The 15,637-nt window shown below is 39.9% G+C and overlaps 2 protein-coding genes across 2 annotated transcripts in view; both read left to right on the forward strand.

Annotated features, from left to right (window-relative positions):
• The window catches only part of ccnd2b (cyclin D2, b), a 12,515-nt gene extending 1,182 nt beyond the window's left edge, over positions 1-11,333 (forward strand). The window contains exons 2-5 of the mRNA XM_032505548.1: positions 117-332; positions 3,328-3,487; positions 6,587-6,735; positions 8,499-11,333. Coding sequence (XP_032361439.1) covers positions 117-332; positions 3,328-3,487; positions 6,587-6,735; positions 8,499-8,663 — 690 coding nt within the window. The 3' untranslated portion in view covers positions 8,664-11,333. The remainder of the gene's footprint in view (positions 1-116; positions 333-3,327; positions 3,488-6,586; positions 6,736-8,498) is intronic.
• An 833-nt stretch (positions 11,334-12,166) lies between these two features.
• tigarb (TP53 induced glycolysis regulatory phosphatase b) overlaps positions 12,167-15,637 on the forward strand; it is a 4,420-nt gene continuing 949 nt past the window's right edge. Inside the window, exons 1-5 of the mRNA XM_032505553.1 lie at positions 12,167-12,407; positions 12,726-12,763; positions 12,955-13,076; positions 14,680-14,757; positions 14,852-14,962. Coding sequence (XP_032361444.1) covers positions 12,376-12,407; positions 12,726-12,763; positions 12,955-13,076; positions 14,680-14,757; positions 14,852-14,962 — 381 coding nt within the window. The 5' untranslated portion in view covers positions 12,167-12,375. The remainder of the gene's footprint in view (positions 12,408-12,725; positions 12,764-12,954; positions 13,077-14,679; positions 14,758-14,851; positions 14,963-15,637) is intronic.

Here is a 15,637-nt window from a genome sequence, read left to right on the forward strand (position 1 = left end):
CCCCTCCCCCCATCTTTAACTGCACCTTTGCGTCAAAGCAAAAATACTCTTTTAGTTTACATTTTTTATTACTTTACAGATACTAATTTTTCTGTTCCATTTCTGTCTCATTTTAGGTGTGTGAAGAGGAGAAGAGTAATGAAGACGTCTTCCCTTTAGCAATCAATTATTTAGACAGATTTTTAGCAGTGATGCCCACAAGAAAGAGTTATTTGCAGCTTTTGGGAGCTGTGTGTATATTCCTGGCCTCCAAGTTAAAAGACTGCAGGCAGCTATCAGCAGAAAAACTTTGCATGTACACAGACAACTCCATCACACCACGGGAACTGCTGGTAAGAACTGGAGATTTTAAAATTCATTGCCCCATTCACGAGAGCATAAAAATACACTGTCATTATTTTATAGTGCTAATGGTTAAATTGGCTTCCCTAGGAGTATCCTATTTTACTTGTTAGTGGAGCTGTTCACAATACAGCCACATCCTTTCTTTGGATCCATGTGGACTGAAGAGGCGTGGGATGCCATCTAGTGCCAGTTATGCAGTATAGAATTTGGATCTCTTGCAGGACATGTATTTGCTCTGTGTTTCAAGTAGGTATAGAAAGGTTTATTCTAAAAACAAGCAGCCGCAATGCTCTTTAAGCTTACCTCCACATATTTATGGAAGTATTAAACAAGAGGAGTATATCTCTTTATGGCATTTACAAGAACAGTTTTTACTCTTTCTCACAAACATGAGGCTGATTTAATTAACTTAACAACCAGTTTGGCCACCACAAACTTTGAGCTGTTGTTTTTTAAAAGCAAAGTAGCTACCATATTAGAGCTGTAATTAAGGATTATTTCATTGTCAATAGTTTTCTTAGTTATTTGATCTAAAAACAAAATGTCAGAATTGTATAAAGTGGCATGACCATTTTATAGTTTTAAGTTTTATTCAACCACCAGTGCAAAAACAATCTGCACTCAAGGTCCACATACAAGCTTGTTCTGGAGCTTTCCACCGTATCACACAGTCCTCATTGGCAGATTAAGTTTGCTCAATTGTAATGGACTTGTACAGTAGGTGTTCAGAAGTTCCATGATTCTGAGATATTCAGTTTACTATAACAAAGCTAAAATGAAGAGAAGCAGAGCTGAGATGATCAACATCAACAGAATAATTAATCGTTTCAGTAATTCTTTAAGCAAAAGTGCCAAAGATTCTCTGGTTTCAGGCTCTCCAATGTGAGAAACTGCAGCTGTTCGTTTCTTATGTGTTGGTAAACTGTACATCTTTAGAATTTGGACTGATGTTCAGAAAAAAACAAGAATTTTAAGAAGGACAAATTAATTGCTACATATATTTTATACACAAAACGGTGACTTGAGAAAATAATCATCATAATCATAATAGTTGCAGCGCTAAGGTAAAGCAGTAAATCCTCCCACGTGAAAAGCTGTAACCAGGTAATGTTTGGTAAAATTGCTTCTTATTTCAACCAAACGGCTCCACACGCTCTATACATCCTCCTGTGTTGCCTGCAGCTGTTGAGGGAAATTACATTCGTCCTATTTGATGCTCTTTAAGACTCCAGATTCCTGGATATCCTGACAGGATGCACAGAGAAGGCCGTAAGAACCCGTCAAAGATGTTGCAGCTCTTCCTTATAATGAACAGTCTTATGCTGCTTCAGCTGGAAGAGAGATTTGAGGGGGTGGAGGGGTGGTTGTGTCGGGGGCAGCTGTCCAGGAAGTGAGCGCACCGACAGCAAGCCTCCGTCCCGCTCATCTCAATCGACAATCTCTATCAGGGCTAAAATAAGTTGCTAAATGTGTGTGGCAGGTTATGTACAGGAAACCCATGTAAACGGGGTGGGGGGACTGTCCCTGTCGGTGTCGAGGTTTCAGTGTTTACTTCATTTGCTTTTTAGGTGACGCTTTTCCATAGAGCAAAGGAGTTTAATTCATCAGCATTTATTTATCAGCGTAAGAAATGTCTCATAGTGTCAACCAGTTTAGCTGCTTTTACTGCGTTTCCCTTTTTATTAATGTTATCATAACTTTGTATTCACTTGGATTACTTAAATAAACTTAAGTTAGTTAGTCTTCTAATCAGCCTTGTTTTTTTATTTTCATCTACATACAGTATATGTGTCAAATTAAAGGAAATGCAAGCATGAAGCTGTACTCAGTAATGTAACAGGGCTGTCATCTTCTAGAGGGTTCCTCATAGGTAACAGTGATTTTGATTCTCTATATATGACCGACGACATGGTCTTCATACTGTGAAATAGCAATAGATGATAGGTCATGGGGGACCAAGACGAGAAATGTCAGAAAACCTTCAGTGTCCTACTGTGATGCTTTACTGCAGTAGGACTTTTATTTGGAATATTGAGTAGGATTGATGAGAAATATAGAGATTAAATCAAGATTATTTTTTGTTTTTTAAATGTAAAACAGGACACATAGAAAGGATTAAAAATATGTACTGCAGTTTGTGAATGCCCTAGAGCACAATGCTCAGCACGATTTGTGAGTGTGTCTTCAAATCCCGTATCATTACTTGTGGAGGTCTAAAGAAAATCTCATCAGTGAATTAACTTAGCAAGACTTATGGAAACCCCGTGGCAAGCCATTGGATTGGCTGGTGTCACTTGTTGTTTTGTTGCTTGGGAAAAAATAAGTTCTCCATGGAGACCATTGGTTCTGATAATGACAATGATCTGTCTCTGCTTTTCATAACCAATTTTTGTGCTTAACATTTGTTAGGCCTGCGTGGTTTTCACTCATCGGAGGTCTGTACATATTTGTGAATGTCAGCATGTTAGTGCACATTTTTATGTCTTAAAATGTGACATGTATGTGTGTGTTTTTTTCTATTAATACTTAAGTTGCATTCTCCCTTTTAGAATTGTTTAGGTCAACACACAGGAAATGATATCATGAACGGCTTCACCTTTCTTGCTGGTGCAAAAGCTGACTGGATGAAGAGTCGGCTCTGTGCAGGGCAAACTCGTTGTTGCTGTTTGAGGCTTGTGACAGGAAGGAAGGGGCTAGCTATCTCATTGGCAGGGCAAAGCTTGTCACATGCCGGCGATATGAACACAAAGGATGTGAGGAATGAGAGGCACGCAGATAATAAGATTCAGCGAGGAGAGATAAAGTGAAGAAATGTTACTCTTCTTACAAAACCATTTCCTCTGGGAATAGGGACAGACTGTGATCTTTTTCATGGTCAATGGAGGCATGGCAGCACGCCATTTAACCCTCTGAGTAGAGTTTGCCAAGAGACTGAATCTGAACTGAGTGACACTTGTTTTTATATTTTTCTCTGTATTTTAGGACTGGGAGCTGGTCGTCCTTGGGAAGTTGAAGTGGAACATGGCCTCAGTCATTCCCAATGATTTTATAGAGCACATCATACGCAGGCTGCCCCTTCCAAAAGACAAGCTGCCAATGGTCCGCAAACACACGCAGACATTTATTGCCCTCTGTGCCACAGGTAACACAGCTGCATATCACCTTATGAGCCTTTTCTGTTTCATTTGCTCACTTGCACGCTCACTTTGCTGCCTTGTGATTCCCACATCCAGCAGAATATTCCTACACAAACATTCTCACATCGTGAGTCATCTGTGACCTCTTTCTGTTCTCAGCATACTCTACTGGCAGCCTCATCCACTTTCTAGTCTCAGCCTGTAGTAGGCCTTTTTCTTCAAAGCCTCTTAAAGTTGTTATTTCCGCATTTATCTTCTAAAGGTCTGGGAAAAGTTTTATCAGTGGTGTGTTTAGATGAACCACATACATGGTTAATGATCCCAATTGTCTCATATTGTATTTTGTGCTGTACGACTCAGTTGCAGTTTAACTCTCCCTGTATTGTTTGTTGACAGGGCAGCTTTCAGGTTTAAAAGTCAGGGCAGTGATCCTAATCCCATCTGAGCCTCATGTCCAAAATAAACTATTGAAGCTCTGGAGAAGCACAAACTCAGATGGCCCTTTAGGCCTTTCCCTTAGGTGAATTTCCATGGAATTCCTTTGCCTATACTAGGAATCCCTCTAATAGTTTCATATCCTGGACTCCGGGATCACCTAATGCACATAAAATACAGCACTACTCTTTCACTGGGATGCCTTTCATCTGCCACCTTTTTTCAACTAATTCAATAAAAGAAATAAAACAAAAGAGGACGCTTTAGTGCAATTGAATTCCTCACAAATGCCAGTGTGGTCAGATCTGGCCAATAAGCACTTGTTTACAAGAATCTAGTTATTGGAACCATAGGCTCCTTCAATGAGTTTCATGCTCCGTTTAGCACAGTTTTAGTGTCACACTTTTTTGGTATTTGGGTGTGTTTCAGTGGTCACCTCTGCTATTCATAAGCAGCTGGTTATAGCCAAGCACAAAGTAGCCGCAGTGGAAGCAAAAAAAAAGGCCTGCTGTGGTTGTGCAGTAATGTAAATGTTTGGAGTTTTATATGGAGTTGAGATGTTATTCTTATGATGGAGGAGCTCCACCTATGGACAGCTGGCCCCTGAAGAAGAAGATGGGCGTAGTGAAGCAGGCGGTTGCTCTCCAGGGTTTAATCAAAGCTATCAGGCCACCACGACTGGTTTGCACTGGGCTAGGGCTATTTGCTGGGTTGACTTGTACAGCACTTAACAATTGTGTGTAACAAGTTTTGAGGACTGGTCATCTCCATGTGCTTAGACCGTAAAAGCCTGTCTATTGCAATAGTGAAAGACCCTCTCTGGGCTATATTCAAAAAAAACATCCAAAAACTAAAGTAACTCCTAACTGGCTGAGTTGTGAGAAACCCTTAAAAAAAATAAGGGTGGTGTGTGTGTTCTAACTTTTCCCAACTCCATTTGGGATAACACTTTTTTTTAATCCCACACTGGGGAGATTTACTTTTCACAGCAGCTCAATAATAAAAAAAAAGAGTGGAGGAAAGAAGTTGCAAGGTGTTTATAGTTGTTCCACCACTCTCAATAGGAACACAATATTGTTTTAATATGGGAATAATGCTGCACATTTTCATAGTACTCCACTTGATTGTACACACTAAAAATGACGTCAAGAACAAAAGCACCTGGTTGAGCGTGCACCCCATGTACTAAGGCTCGGTCCTGACCGCTGTGGTTGGAGTTCGACCTGCAGCCCTTTGCTGCATGTCATCCCTCCTCTCTCTACCCCCTTTCCTTCAGCTGTAATATCAATTAAAGGCCCCAAAAGCCCCAAAAAATATTCTTTAAAAATAAAGGAATAAAGCCAGAGCTAGCTAGAGAAAGGTGTGGAGGGAGTAGGTTTCTAAAGCTATTAGCCTGTCTTACAAGCATTCTTGTCTGAAGAAGCATACTGGCAGCTTAACACTGGAGTTCAATTAAACGCTTACGGTATGAACCGCTGAATTATCCATCAAACCACAAATGTGCTCCTTGGACTCCACTTTGTTCAACAGCTCATGAGGTGTACATAAAATACTCAGAACAGCTACAAATGAATAGATTAAGTTAATTTGTTCGATCAACTGGAAAATAAATCGCAGGCACAACAATCTAACTATTGATCTATATTTGTTCCTTTCACTTCTGCGTTTCACAGACCAGTTCTCTCAGTTCCTCCGAAAACGTTTCTCTTAGCAGCTTTGTAAAAAAGGTTTTACGAGGAAACTATTAGACTCCTAGTGGTCAGATAGCAGACTAATCCCATGAAAGGGCGTATATACGACACGCCAATTCGTATGCCATTATTGGCATTTTATCAAGACGCCGTTTTGCGATAGCCTGTCAATTTAGGCAGTAGCGAGTAGTATGAAAGGTCAAAAATCCGCATAGGGAGGTTGGTCAGGGTGGTGGATGGGTAAAACACAGGACTTTCACCCACAAGACTGGGAATCGTGTCGCACCCAACCCGCATGTCATGTTTTCTAAACTCAATCGTCGATTTCCTCTCACGATAACATGGCATGTAGTTGGCGTGTATGTGTCCGCCTGCTGTAAACATACACGCTCAAAATGCGTACAGATAACACGCAACTTAGCTTAAAAAAGCCGGCGTTTACACAGTCATGAAGTCATGAATAACTTAAGCCAAGAGTTGATGGTTTTATTCACAGCCACATCATGAGCTGTTCTACAGCAGCTTTCGCTCAGTACTTGCGGAGGTGTACTCTCCTTGGCTGCCTCCTCTTCCACCTCCTCCATCTAGGCATGTTGTCGTTTAAGCCTTTAGACTCTGATATGTACCGGAGGGAGTCGTTCCTGTAACTCATTGCACAGCGAGTAGGAGGATTCCTACTCTGCTTTTCTAATCAGAGCTTATGTTTCTGTGAAGAAACCCACACACGTTACACTGTGCAGCTTGATCTGTTGAAATTTACACTGTGGGAAAGTCGGGTTCAGCTGTGGCGAATGCAAATTGGTGATGATTCAAATGTTTGCGACTCTCCTGCATCTCATACAGTACTTCCTCTGGGCTGATTTTAAGTGATGATGCTCTTTGTGTCATAGATTGACGTGTGATTTCTGTACGTCACTGTGGTCTAAAGCTGCTGCTTGACTAATTGCACAATAATACTCCTTCCTTTTTTCTTGCCAGATGATCGCCTTGCCATGAACCCTCCTTCTATGATCGCCACTGGCAGCCTGGGAGCTGCTGTCTGTGGCCTGCAGCTGGACCACAGTGACCAGAGGCTGAGTCGAGACAACCTGACAGACCTGCTGGCCAAGATCACAAACACCGAGATGGTGAGTACAACGGTGAAGGACATGTATGCCAGAAGTAATTACTCAATAGTTTTAGTGCTACACAACAATGTATTGTTAATAATAATCATTGCGACATCTCCCGACAGCAGCATATAAGGCCCTTTAGTAAACAACAGTGATGACTTTAGCAGTGGCAGATTGAAGCTATTTACTTTTCATGGAGAGAGAGGGAGAGCGAGCGTTTGGCTCTTGGCTGTGGAGCCAGACTGCTGCTATAAAGAGCAGCGGCAGAGGGAATGTCTTCTTAAAACTCAGAGCCCAAATTCTTGTGGTAGGACACATGCAATTTCTCTGCATGTCTCCCACTTTAGCTGCGTGCCCCTCCTGGTGGAGGAATATGTTCGTAATCAGGTCGAGAGGCACCTTTTCTAGAGCAAAGGGCCGGTAAAGAAACGGAACATTTTCTGACCTGTACGCATACCTGCAGAACAACACATTTTTAGATGACTTTTTAAATGTATGACAACTTTTTGACTTTAATGTTTTTGCAGAATTGTGGATGCAGTGGGAGTGAAGGGAGATATAAATCACATATTGTACAATACTGAGTATTTTAAAATCTGAACGGTGTATTCTGTATGCATGTGTTATAAATACAATGGGAATGACTGGGCCACTAGACTTTAATACATTATATTACATCCTAACAATTTATATACTATGAATGTCATCGTAGTGAGTTTATATACATTTGATCAGTAGGGTCAGTGTTTTTCACTACGGCACAGAAATCACACCAACTTAAAAAAAAAAAAATACTTATAAATATTGATCCCAGTGTGTGGTTTCATTGTCACATTGTTATTTCAAAGGACCAGAAGCATAGAAATCCTAAAAGGCCACTGCCAATGGGCCACAGGAACAACACGGTTTGCCTCTTAGCTTGCGGTTACGTTGTCATGGCAACGAGGGACCCGAAAACCCAGCCGTCACAACAGGCACTCCAACTGCAGCCCATCAGGTTCCAATTATCCGTACATTTCAAAGGAATGTTGGCCTCTTTGCGAGCCTCGGTTCATTCTTTTAAGAGTCCTGCAGCCGGCTCAATGAGCCAGACCTCCCACATCTTCCAAACAGACCTGCAGCGGGATGCAGACAGAGAGACAGGATCCCCTTTTACTAGGGAAGTTGACCTAAAACATCCGGTCCCACTGTCCTATATTCTGTTTTACACCCAAACGCCGAGGTTCAGGGTGCAGTAGGTCAAAGCCATTTCCTCTAGACCTCCACATGGGACTAACTGTGCTGTAAACCCAAAGGGGGGTGGAGGAAGGGAATCCTTTAGGAGTCTTGCCCCTACACATTTCTCCTGTATTCATACCTCCGACATGCACAGGTCTTGTGTCATAGGGGATTCCTGTGCCCACCATGTACCTTGCTGTGCTGTGTTGTTGGTATTGGAGTGTGCTGGTACCCATTGTTCTGGTCATGATGCAGACAGGACCACCTACCTCAGTGCACATAATTCCCTGCTGGTATGCAACACATGTGACCAAAGCTGTTAAACAACTTGCAACAAATGAAATAAAATGCCAGGTTTCTGCACGCTAGTGTCTGCATACAGGTGTACAGATTAAACCCTGTTCTCATAATTGCAGTGAATAAAGTAAGCATGAGCCTGGTCTCTAGAGGGTTGTTTGGTTGGTGTGTTAATGACTACCCGGTCTTAATAGCACATAAACCGTAGCATGGGGGAACTGAACTGTGTATGTGTATCAAACTTCTGACCCTTTTTGTTCCAGGATTGTTTGAGGGCGTGCCAGGAGCAAATAGAGCGTGTGCTGACCACCAGCCTGCAGCAAGGCCAGCAGGATGGTCAAGAGACTGGCGTCAGAGCAGGCAACAAGGCGAGGAAGCTGCAAGACCAGTCCAGCACCCCCACAGATGTACGTGATGTCAACTTATGAACTCCCATCACCACCCAACTCACACACACACACACACACACACACACACACCCCACTCATGCCTGTTTACCAATGAACTAACGGGAGCAAGGGAGGCATGAGCTGCCAGTATCTGTGTTGAGGCACCACGTGGGCGATGGTGTGACAATCCATGAACTTTTAGAAAAATTAGAAATTTTTAGTTTTTCTCCTCTTTTTTTTTTTTTGCCCCATTCATACCCTTTTGGGTGTACGTTCCCTTTTTGTACGGGCCACATGTAATCAAACAAGCTATTTAAAAAAACAAAAAAATATTCTTGAAAACTTGATAGTGCCTTTTGGTTTCCCAGAATGGAAACCTAAATATATTTTCATACTTCGAAAAAAAACATTATTATATGAAATATACATATTTCTTAGTAAAAAATAGATACGATAATGTATATTTAGCTAGCATTTAGTTATGTTACTCTTTTATCATCTTTAGTGAGCAGTTTTCAATTCACAGTTGTATTGGGTTTTCCTAACATGTGCAGGGAAACCACCTAGTAGTACTTGGAATGCTGATAATACAGTACATGGCATTTAAACCAACATGATTTCAGGAGTGCTACTGTAGCTAGCTGCTCTCTCGTACTATATCCATAATACTGTGCACCTGAAGCACTGCTTACTATTTATGCTGAAAAGTGTTGGCCAGGAGTGGGCTGGGCCTGCTCACAGAGGAAGTTCATGAGGGGCAGTGGCTACTGTTAGAAAGGTTAACACAGAGGACAAGGTCAGTTATTAAGGTATTGATTTCACTGCCATATCCACAGACCAGTAGAGTATGTTAATAGGACAATATTAACATGTAGTAGAGTTCAGTGAGGCTACGTTATTTTGTTCTTAGTCTAGCTCCTACATGTTAGAGAGAGAGTTTAGTAGATGGTTTGCGGGTGATTTTTATCCTCAGCTAGGTAGTACTGATGCATGATACTTGAGGAAAAGGAGATTTGGCAAGTTTTTTTTTTTTTTACCAGGTTAGAGAAGAAATGGATGCAGGTTGAAAGGGTTCTTGTAAGGTTTTTGGAAAAGAAACGCATGTGGAAAGTGGGGGATGCTAGAAGTCTGGATTGATGAATGATAGGAAATTGGCGAGAAGTTATGTAATGTTTCTGCAGTTTTACAATACTTGAGTGACACACAGGAGGAAGAATAATCCTTGGTGATGTCCGACGGGACGGGGACCAGATTAGTTGTGCTGCAGTTTCTCCTGTTATCAATTTCACCATTAGCTTTTTTGAGTGGTCGACATGGAAAATTATTTATGCACTTTTAAAAATCCACTCCTTAAGGAGGAGTAAGAGGATGGTGGTTGTGGAGAGTTCAGTTGGTTGTTAGGGTCTTTTTTTTCTGTTTTCTGTAAGTTATTTGATTTTTTTTTTTTTTTTTTTTTTTTTTTTTCTGGGCTGGATTCCCATGGGGTAATACACATTGTCTTGAAGCTACGCCCGACAGGTAAGTAGACGTAGATAATCGGTGTATATATTATATAAACTAAGGAAATCCAAGTCACCAGTAGACTCTTTTGGATTCGTGCGCCTTTTGAATTTTTGTTAATTCATAGCCAAAACCTTCCAATAGTTCTTTCATAGAGTTACACGCATACTGTGTCCTAACTATTCTTGTTCATGTTTTTGCTCTTTTTTTTTTTTTTATGTAAACTGCTCGCTGAACTGAAGTTTTAAAAGTGAGTTTTCTCCTTTATAGACATGGGTAGGGAGGGATTTACATGTTGTAAACGTTGTGACTAGATAACAACCAATTAGCAGAAATGATATGCAGAAATGTTTCGAAATTGTATTCATGCATGTTTGGTTGTGCAAAAAGCCAAATGTTTTACCAAAAAAGTGCTTTACACAGAAAAAAACGTTAATGCTTTTAAAGGCTTTGTGTATAATTTAAAAGATAATTCCAAAGTGAGAAAACTAGATTATACTCATGATTCTCTTGCTGCTATTAAGCTTTTCTTTTCTAGTCTTACACAAAGATGCCGTATTGTAATTCACTTGTGTGCTGCTATATTATGAAATGTTCTATAACTTGTCTTCTTAGCTTTTCTATGTGTACTGGAGGGAACGTAACAGTTTGGTGCGGGAATGGAAGTACTTGTTTTTGCCGATCTTTTTTGATTAGCATGTTTTATTCTTTTTATTGTTTCATTTGTATTTTTACTTTATATTCTACCATATTCTTGCTGCTTCTTTGTAATGTTTGTGTACCTCAGGTTAATTTGGACGGATAGAGCGAGAGCCCATCTATACCTCATCAAACTTCACATCACACACGTCGGTTTTACTCTGAATTTGTTGGACGGGTTTCATTTTTTTCTGTCTAGATGAGAGGAAGGATGATGCTCCTTCTCTTTAAATCAAATAACTGCCACCAGATTCCACTGAGCAGTTAAAAGTGCCTTTACTTTAAAATGGGTTATTTCATATATCCAAGTAAAAAAAAAAAAAATAGTAATTTGCGTGTTAATCAGTTCATTTAAACATTGTTCACTGTTGAGGTACCCATTTAGTGAAAGTTTAAACCATGAGAATGTTTTTGTTAAGTGTGGTTGTTTTTCCAGACTTTTTATTATCCCCATGTGCAACCACACAGTGTACCTCAACAAATTCTCCTCAATAAATTGGCTAAAAATCATCTGACTGGTTTGTCTTCCTCTTTACAGTCTAAGGTCTCTAGAAATAATTGGACTGTGCCTTTAGTGAGATCTTACCTTACCGTTGCCACTAGAGGACGCCTAAACATCTGATAACACTCAGCAGACAAGTAGGTGGTGTGCCCTCAAACTGTTGTATCCACATCAGTGCATAGGCATATGCATAGGCCTGCATCCAAAAAAATATATTAAAAAGAAAATAAATAAAATATAAAAAACAAGGTACCTAAACATTATATATTAAACAAACCTAACTCCATAACCCTAAAAGATAGATCTAAATCTATCTTAATCAGAAGCAACAATATAAATATATATAAATAACTGCGTTCACTTTTGTTTTTTAAAGGGATTAATAAGTCTTGAGTAAATGTATTCAGGTACAAATTAAATTCAACACTTTAAAGGAGTAAGGAAGCTTTTTATTTGCTTGGATTGCCTTCACACATCTCTGCTATATTAAAGTACAATAGTAATAACTGATACAAAGTGATACAAAAATTAAAAGTATAGCGAAAGATCCATAAGAAACAAAAGATTTGCTCTGCAATGCGATATGATTTGCGTCATGAGGCTACGTTACATCGGCTCGAACCTGAACCATGCATTATTAATAGGCCATGCAGTTACTGAATCGGTCTTCATTTCTGATCGACAAAGGTCCGTTTAAAAGATTTAGAGAAATGAACCAACGGGGAAGAGAGTTTTTTTTGTCCCAGAAGGCGTTCCGCCCCCCTCTGTCTGCCTCTGATTCGCCTACGATGACCAGACCCTAACCAAGCCGACCAAGCCCACTCCGCTTGCCCAGCGCCGCTGAGTGTCACTGGCCAATAAGAGGAGAGTAGGAGGCGCATCCTCTTATCCATGGGCGGTTCTAGCCTTTAACTGTCTATGGTTCTGACCAGAGCAGGCAACGAGTACTAGCCAATCAGAGGGAGATGCCTTTACCGTCCTCTATGGCCGTCCTAGAAAAAAATTCGTAACCAGGAAGTAGCACTAAAGCAGCGAAAGCAGCCATTGAAAATGTTTACATTTAGTTTGACGCTAATACGACAGTAAGTGATTATTTCAAAGTTTAATTTCCCTTTTGTTATCTCCGAGGACTTAAACACGAATTAATTGGTAACGTGACGTCTGTCCTGTCAGTTTGGTAATTAAGGTTAAGCATGACGCCAGAGTGTTCAAACGTTAGTTAACAGAAACAAGACTTAACTTTAAGTAACTAAGGCTAACGTTTGCATTGTGCTTCAGTCTTCTTAAATAGCTAACCTAGCTAGCTAACATTAGGTGTGCATTTTAACACAGACTCAGCTAACTTAGCTACTTGTAACCGGTGAAACACATTGATATGTCATTGTTGTATTTTTACACAGTGGGGAAACACAGTACAACAGAGACAAGCTCCTGCAAGGTACGTTAACTCTGAATCAACTAGCTAGCTAATGTTAACGTTATACAGCGAGCTATGGTCGAACGTGTGGGTGTTTTAACGTTAAACATATTCTTGCATGTTATAGAAAACTATAACACTTGAATAAACTTGATAACACTAATTTCCACTGTACATAGTGACACTGCAGAAACTAAACACGTGTTTTTTAGGTCAAGGTGTTGACACACCCCTGTCAGAAACAGGTGTTCAGCAGGCTGAGGCCGTAGGAAAATACCTCAGAGACATCGCATTCAACAATGTGTTTGCCAGTAACCTACAACGAGCCATACAGGTAAGTCGGGCCATAACAAGTGGCCTACTATCTGCATATTACACACAGATTAGGTGACTAAAAGGAAAATCACTACCCTCCTGCCACTTGCACAGTGACTAAATAAGTGGTTTATATTGACTAAACGCACTGTCAGCCCATCAAGTTTTGTCACTGTATTTGTGTAGTGTTGTTAAAAGGATTAGGCTGATGATATTGTATATTTTTCTTTTTTTTTTGTCAACAAAGTACATAAATTGATCCTAGTAACACCTGTTGTCTGTGTAGTCAACATCTTAGTCTACATCATATTTACCTGTGCCATTATTGTGTCCCAATCAATGAGTCACACTGTTGACTGAGGGATATGCTCCTTCATTACCATAAACCTTGGCACTAGTTTATTTTGAGACAATCCCACATACACCTTCTTGCTGGAAATGCTAACAAGAGAATCAAATGTGTAATTATCCGCAGCCGAATACAGTTCCCAACAAATGCACTGCTTACTCCTGTTGGCTAGGAACTACAGTTCCCTGCTGTTTTATTACATATCCTTTTTTAAAAGTCACTTTTATATGTGTATCATTTTTACAGATTTACATCTCGAGTATGACTGGACTTGGGGCAGAGAGTCACAGACAGTGTGGGACAGTCAAAGTATTGAGAGACAGACACAAGTTCTTATTGGTCTCTGTCCTTTCAGGGGATTTCTTGGCAGTAAGAAAAAAAACAGAATAACAGCAGGCAGGCGTATCTTTTTAAACCTCTTATCCACAGCGTTTTTTTAAGGGATGGTAAATTCTAGTAGAATATTTTATTAGGTTTACATACATAATGACAGACTATTGATCTTATACTGTATAGGGTATGTCCGTGTACTGTGTTTTTGTGATATTTTATATTTTGTTATTGGAACTTCTCTTGTGGTTTAATGCAAACAGCCTTTCATAAGTAACATTTGTAATAAAGTGATTCCAGACCACACCGTACACATTTTTCCTTTAGTTAACTGTCAACATCTTAACGCAGTCCTGCGTTATCGTTAGCCCCAATAGGTCTAAACCAGTACAGGTTCTCAAAGGATCTTACGGCCACAATGATCTTAGCCCATAACACTGGAAATTGACTAAGGGCATCTAAGGCCTTAAGGTGTTTTTGGTTTAAAGAAAAAAAGGTAATGCTGGGCAAGGGATCATTGACAAATACAACTTTTCTTTACATTATTTGTGTTAAGCTAATAGGTACTGTTTATGCAAAAGAAGCTCTGTGATTGGACCTGAGCATTGACACTTATTATAAATTGTGTCACAGCTGGATCTTCAGACTTCTTGCCTATACACACATACATATCTAGCTTGTTTATGTCCCATCAGGAACAAATAGTTCTTCATTCAAACCAGTTAAATATTGTTTTCTTCAGATTGTGATGGGAAACGGAAAAACAGAATGCATGTAAAGGACTTCCAGATATGAAATAGTTGTGTGAACATTCATGTCTCTGTGGTCTTTGACTCACTGATGTGACTGTGTATTGATGCCTTTTAGTCTGTCCATGGCAGATTCTTTAGGCGTTTACAAATATATTGAGTCAGTAATTTCCAGATTACATTTCCTCTATCAGACAGCTGAAATCATTCTGAAGAACAACACTCACTGCTCGGGCACAGAGATGGTTTTGGAGCCTTTACTCAGAGAGAGGGTACGACACTACGTCCAAATATTAAAGGTTTACATTTACTACTACATTAGTTTACTTTCTGAGATCTAAGTTGTGTTTTGTTTTGTTAATACAGGGTTTCGGTGTTGCTGAAGGTCGTCCCAAAGAGGAACTGAAGAACATGGCCAACGCTGCTGGCCAGTCATGTGGTGACTACACCCCTCCTGGAGGAGAGACTTTAGACCAGGTGAGTCACATACAGGACTCATCATTTGGACACAATTGTACAATACTGTTATTGTACTGTATACTGTATTAAAATTCAAGGTCAAGAGAGTATTGCTTGTGCAACAGCGCCATGTAGTGCCTATTTTAAATATTGCACTTGAAATCTGTTTCTGAACAGATAAGTTGTAAAAGTCAATTTAGCTTTTATATTGTTTACACAGATTAACGTGGAAAACCCTGAGCTACTCTTCTTAAATGTATGAACCTTTTCCATGGTACTTTCTTCTATTGTGGTGTTAAGCACACTTAGCTACTACGTGTTGTCTTTGTTCAATGACCATCTATAACGTAAACCTTTTCATGAAATAAAACAGCCTCTTTTTACGCTTCATGACAATGTATTCTTAGTAAATTCAATGGATTTTAAATGTTTTACTAGCCTCTGATGCAAGAGAATGTTCCACAATTGTGACAATGTGTGACTACTTCTGCGTTTCTAAATGGCAATTATTTTCTTGCAAAAACCTTTTTTGTTTCTATAAATGTCTTCAAATCTCTTGTTTTGTCCGACCAACAGTTAAAAGACCCAACGATATTCCTTTTTATAATGATAAAAAACAGAAGAAATTAGAGAATCCTCACATTGGACAAGCTGCAACCAGAAATTTTGGGCACTTTTTCTTGAGAAATTACT

The sequence above is a fragment of the Etheostoma spectabile genome, chromosome 23 (assembly GCF_008692095.1).
Source record: "Etheostoma spectabile isolate EspeVRDwgs_2016 chromosome 23, UIUC_Espe_1.0, whole genome shotgun sequence".
NCBI lineage: Eukaryota > Metazoa > Chordata > Actinopteri > Perciformes > Percidae > Etheostoma > Etheostoma spectabile.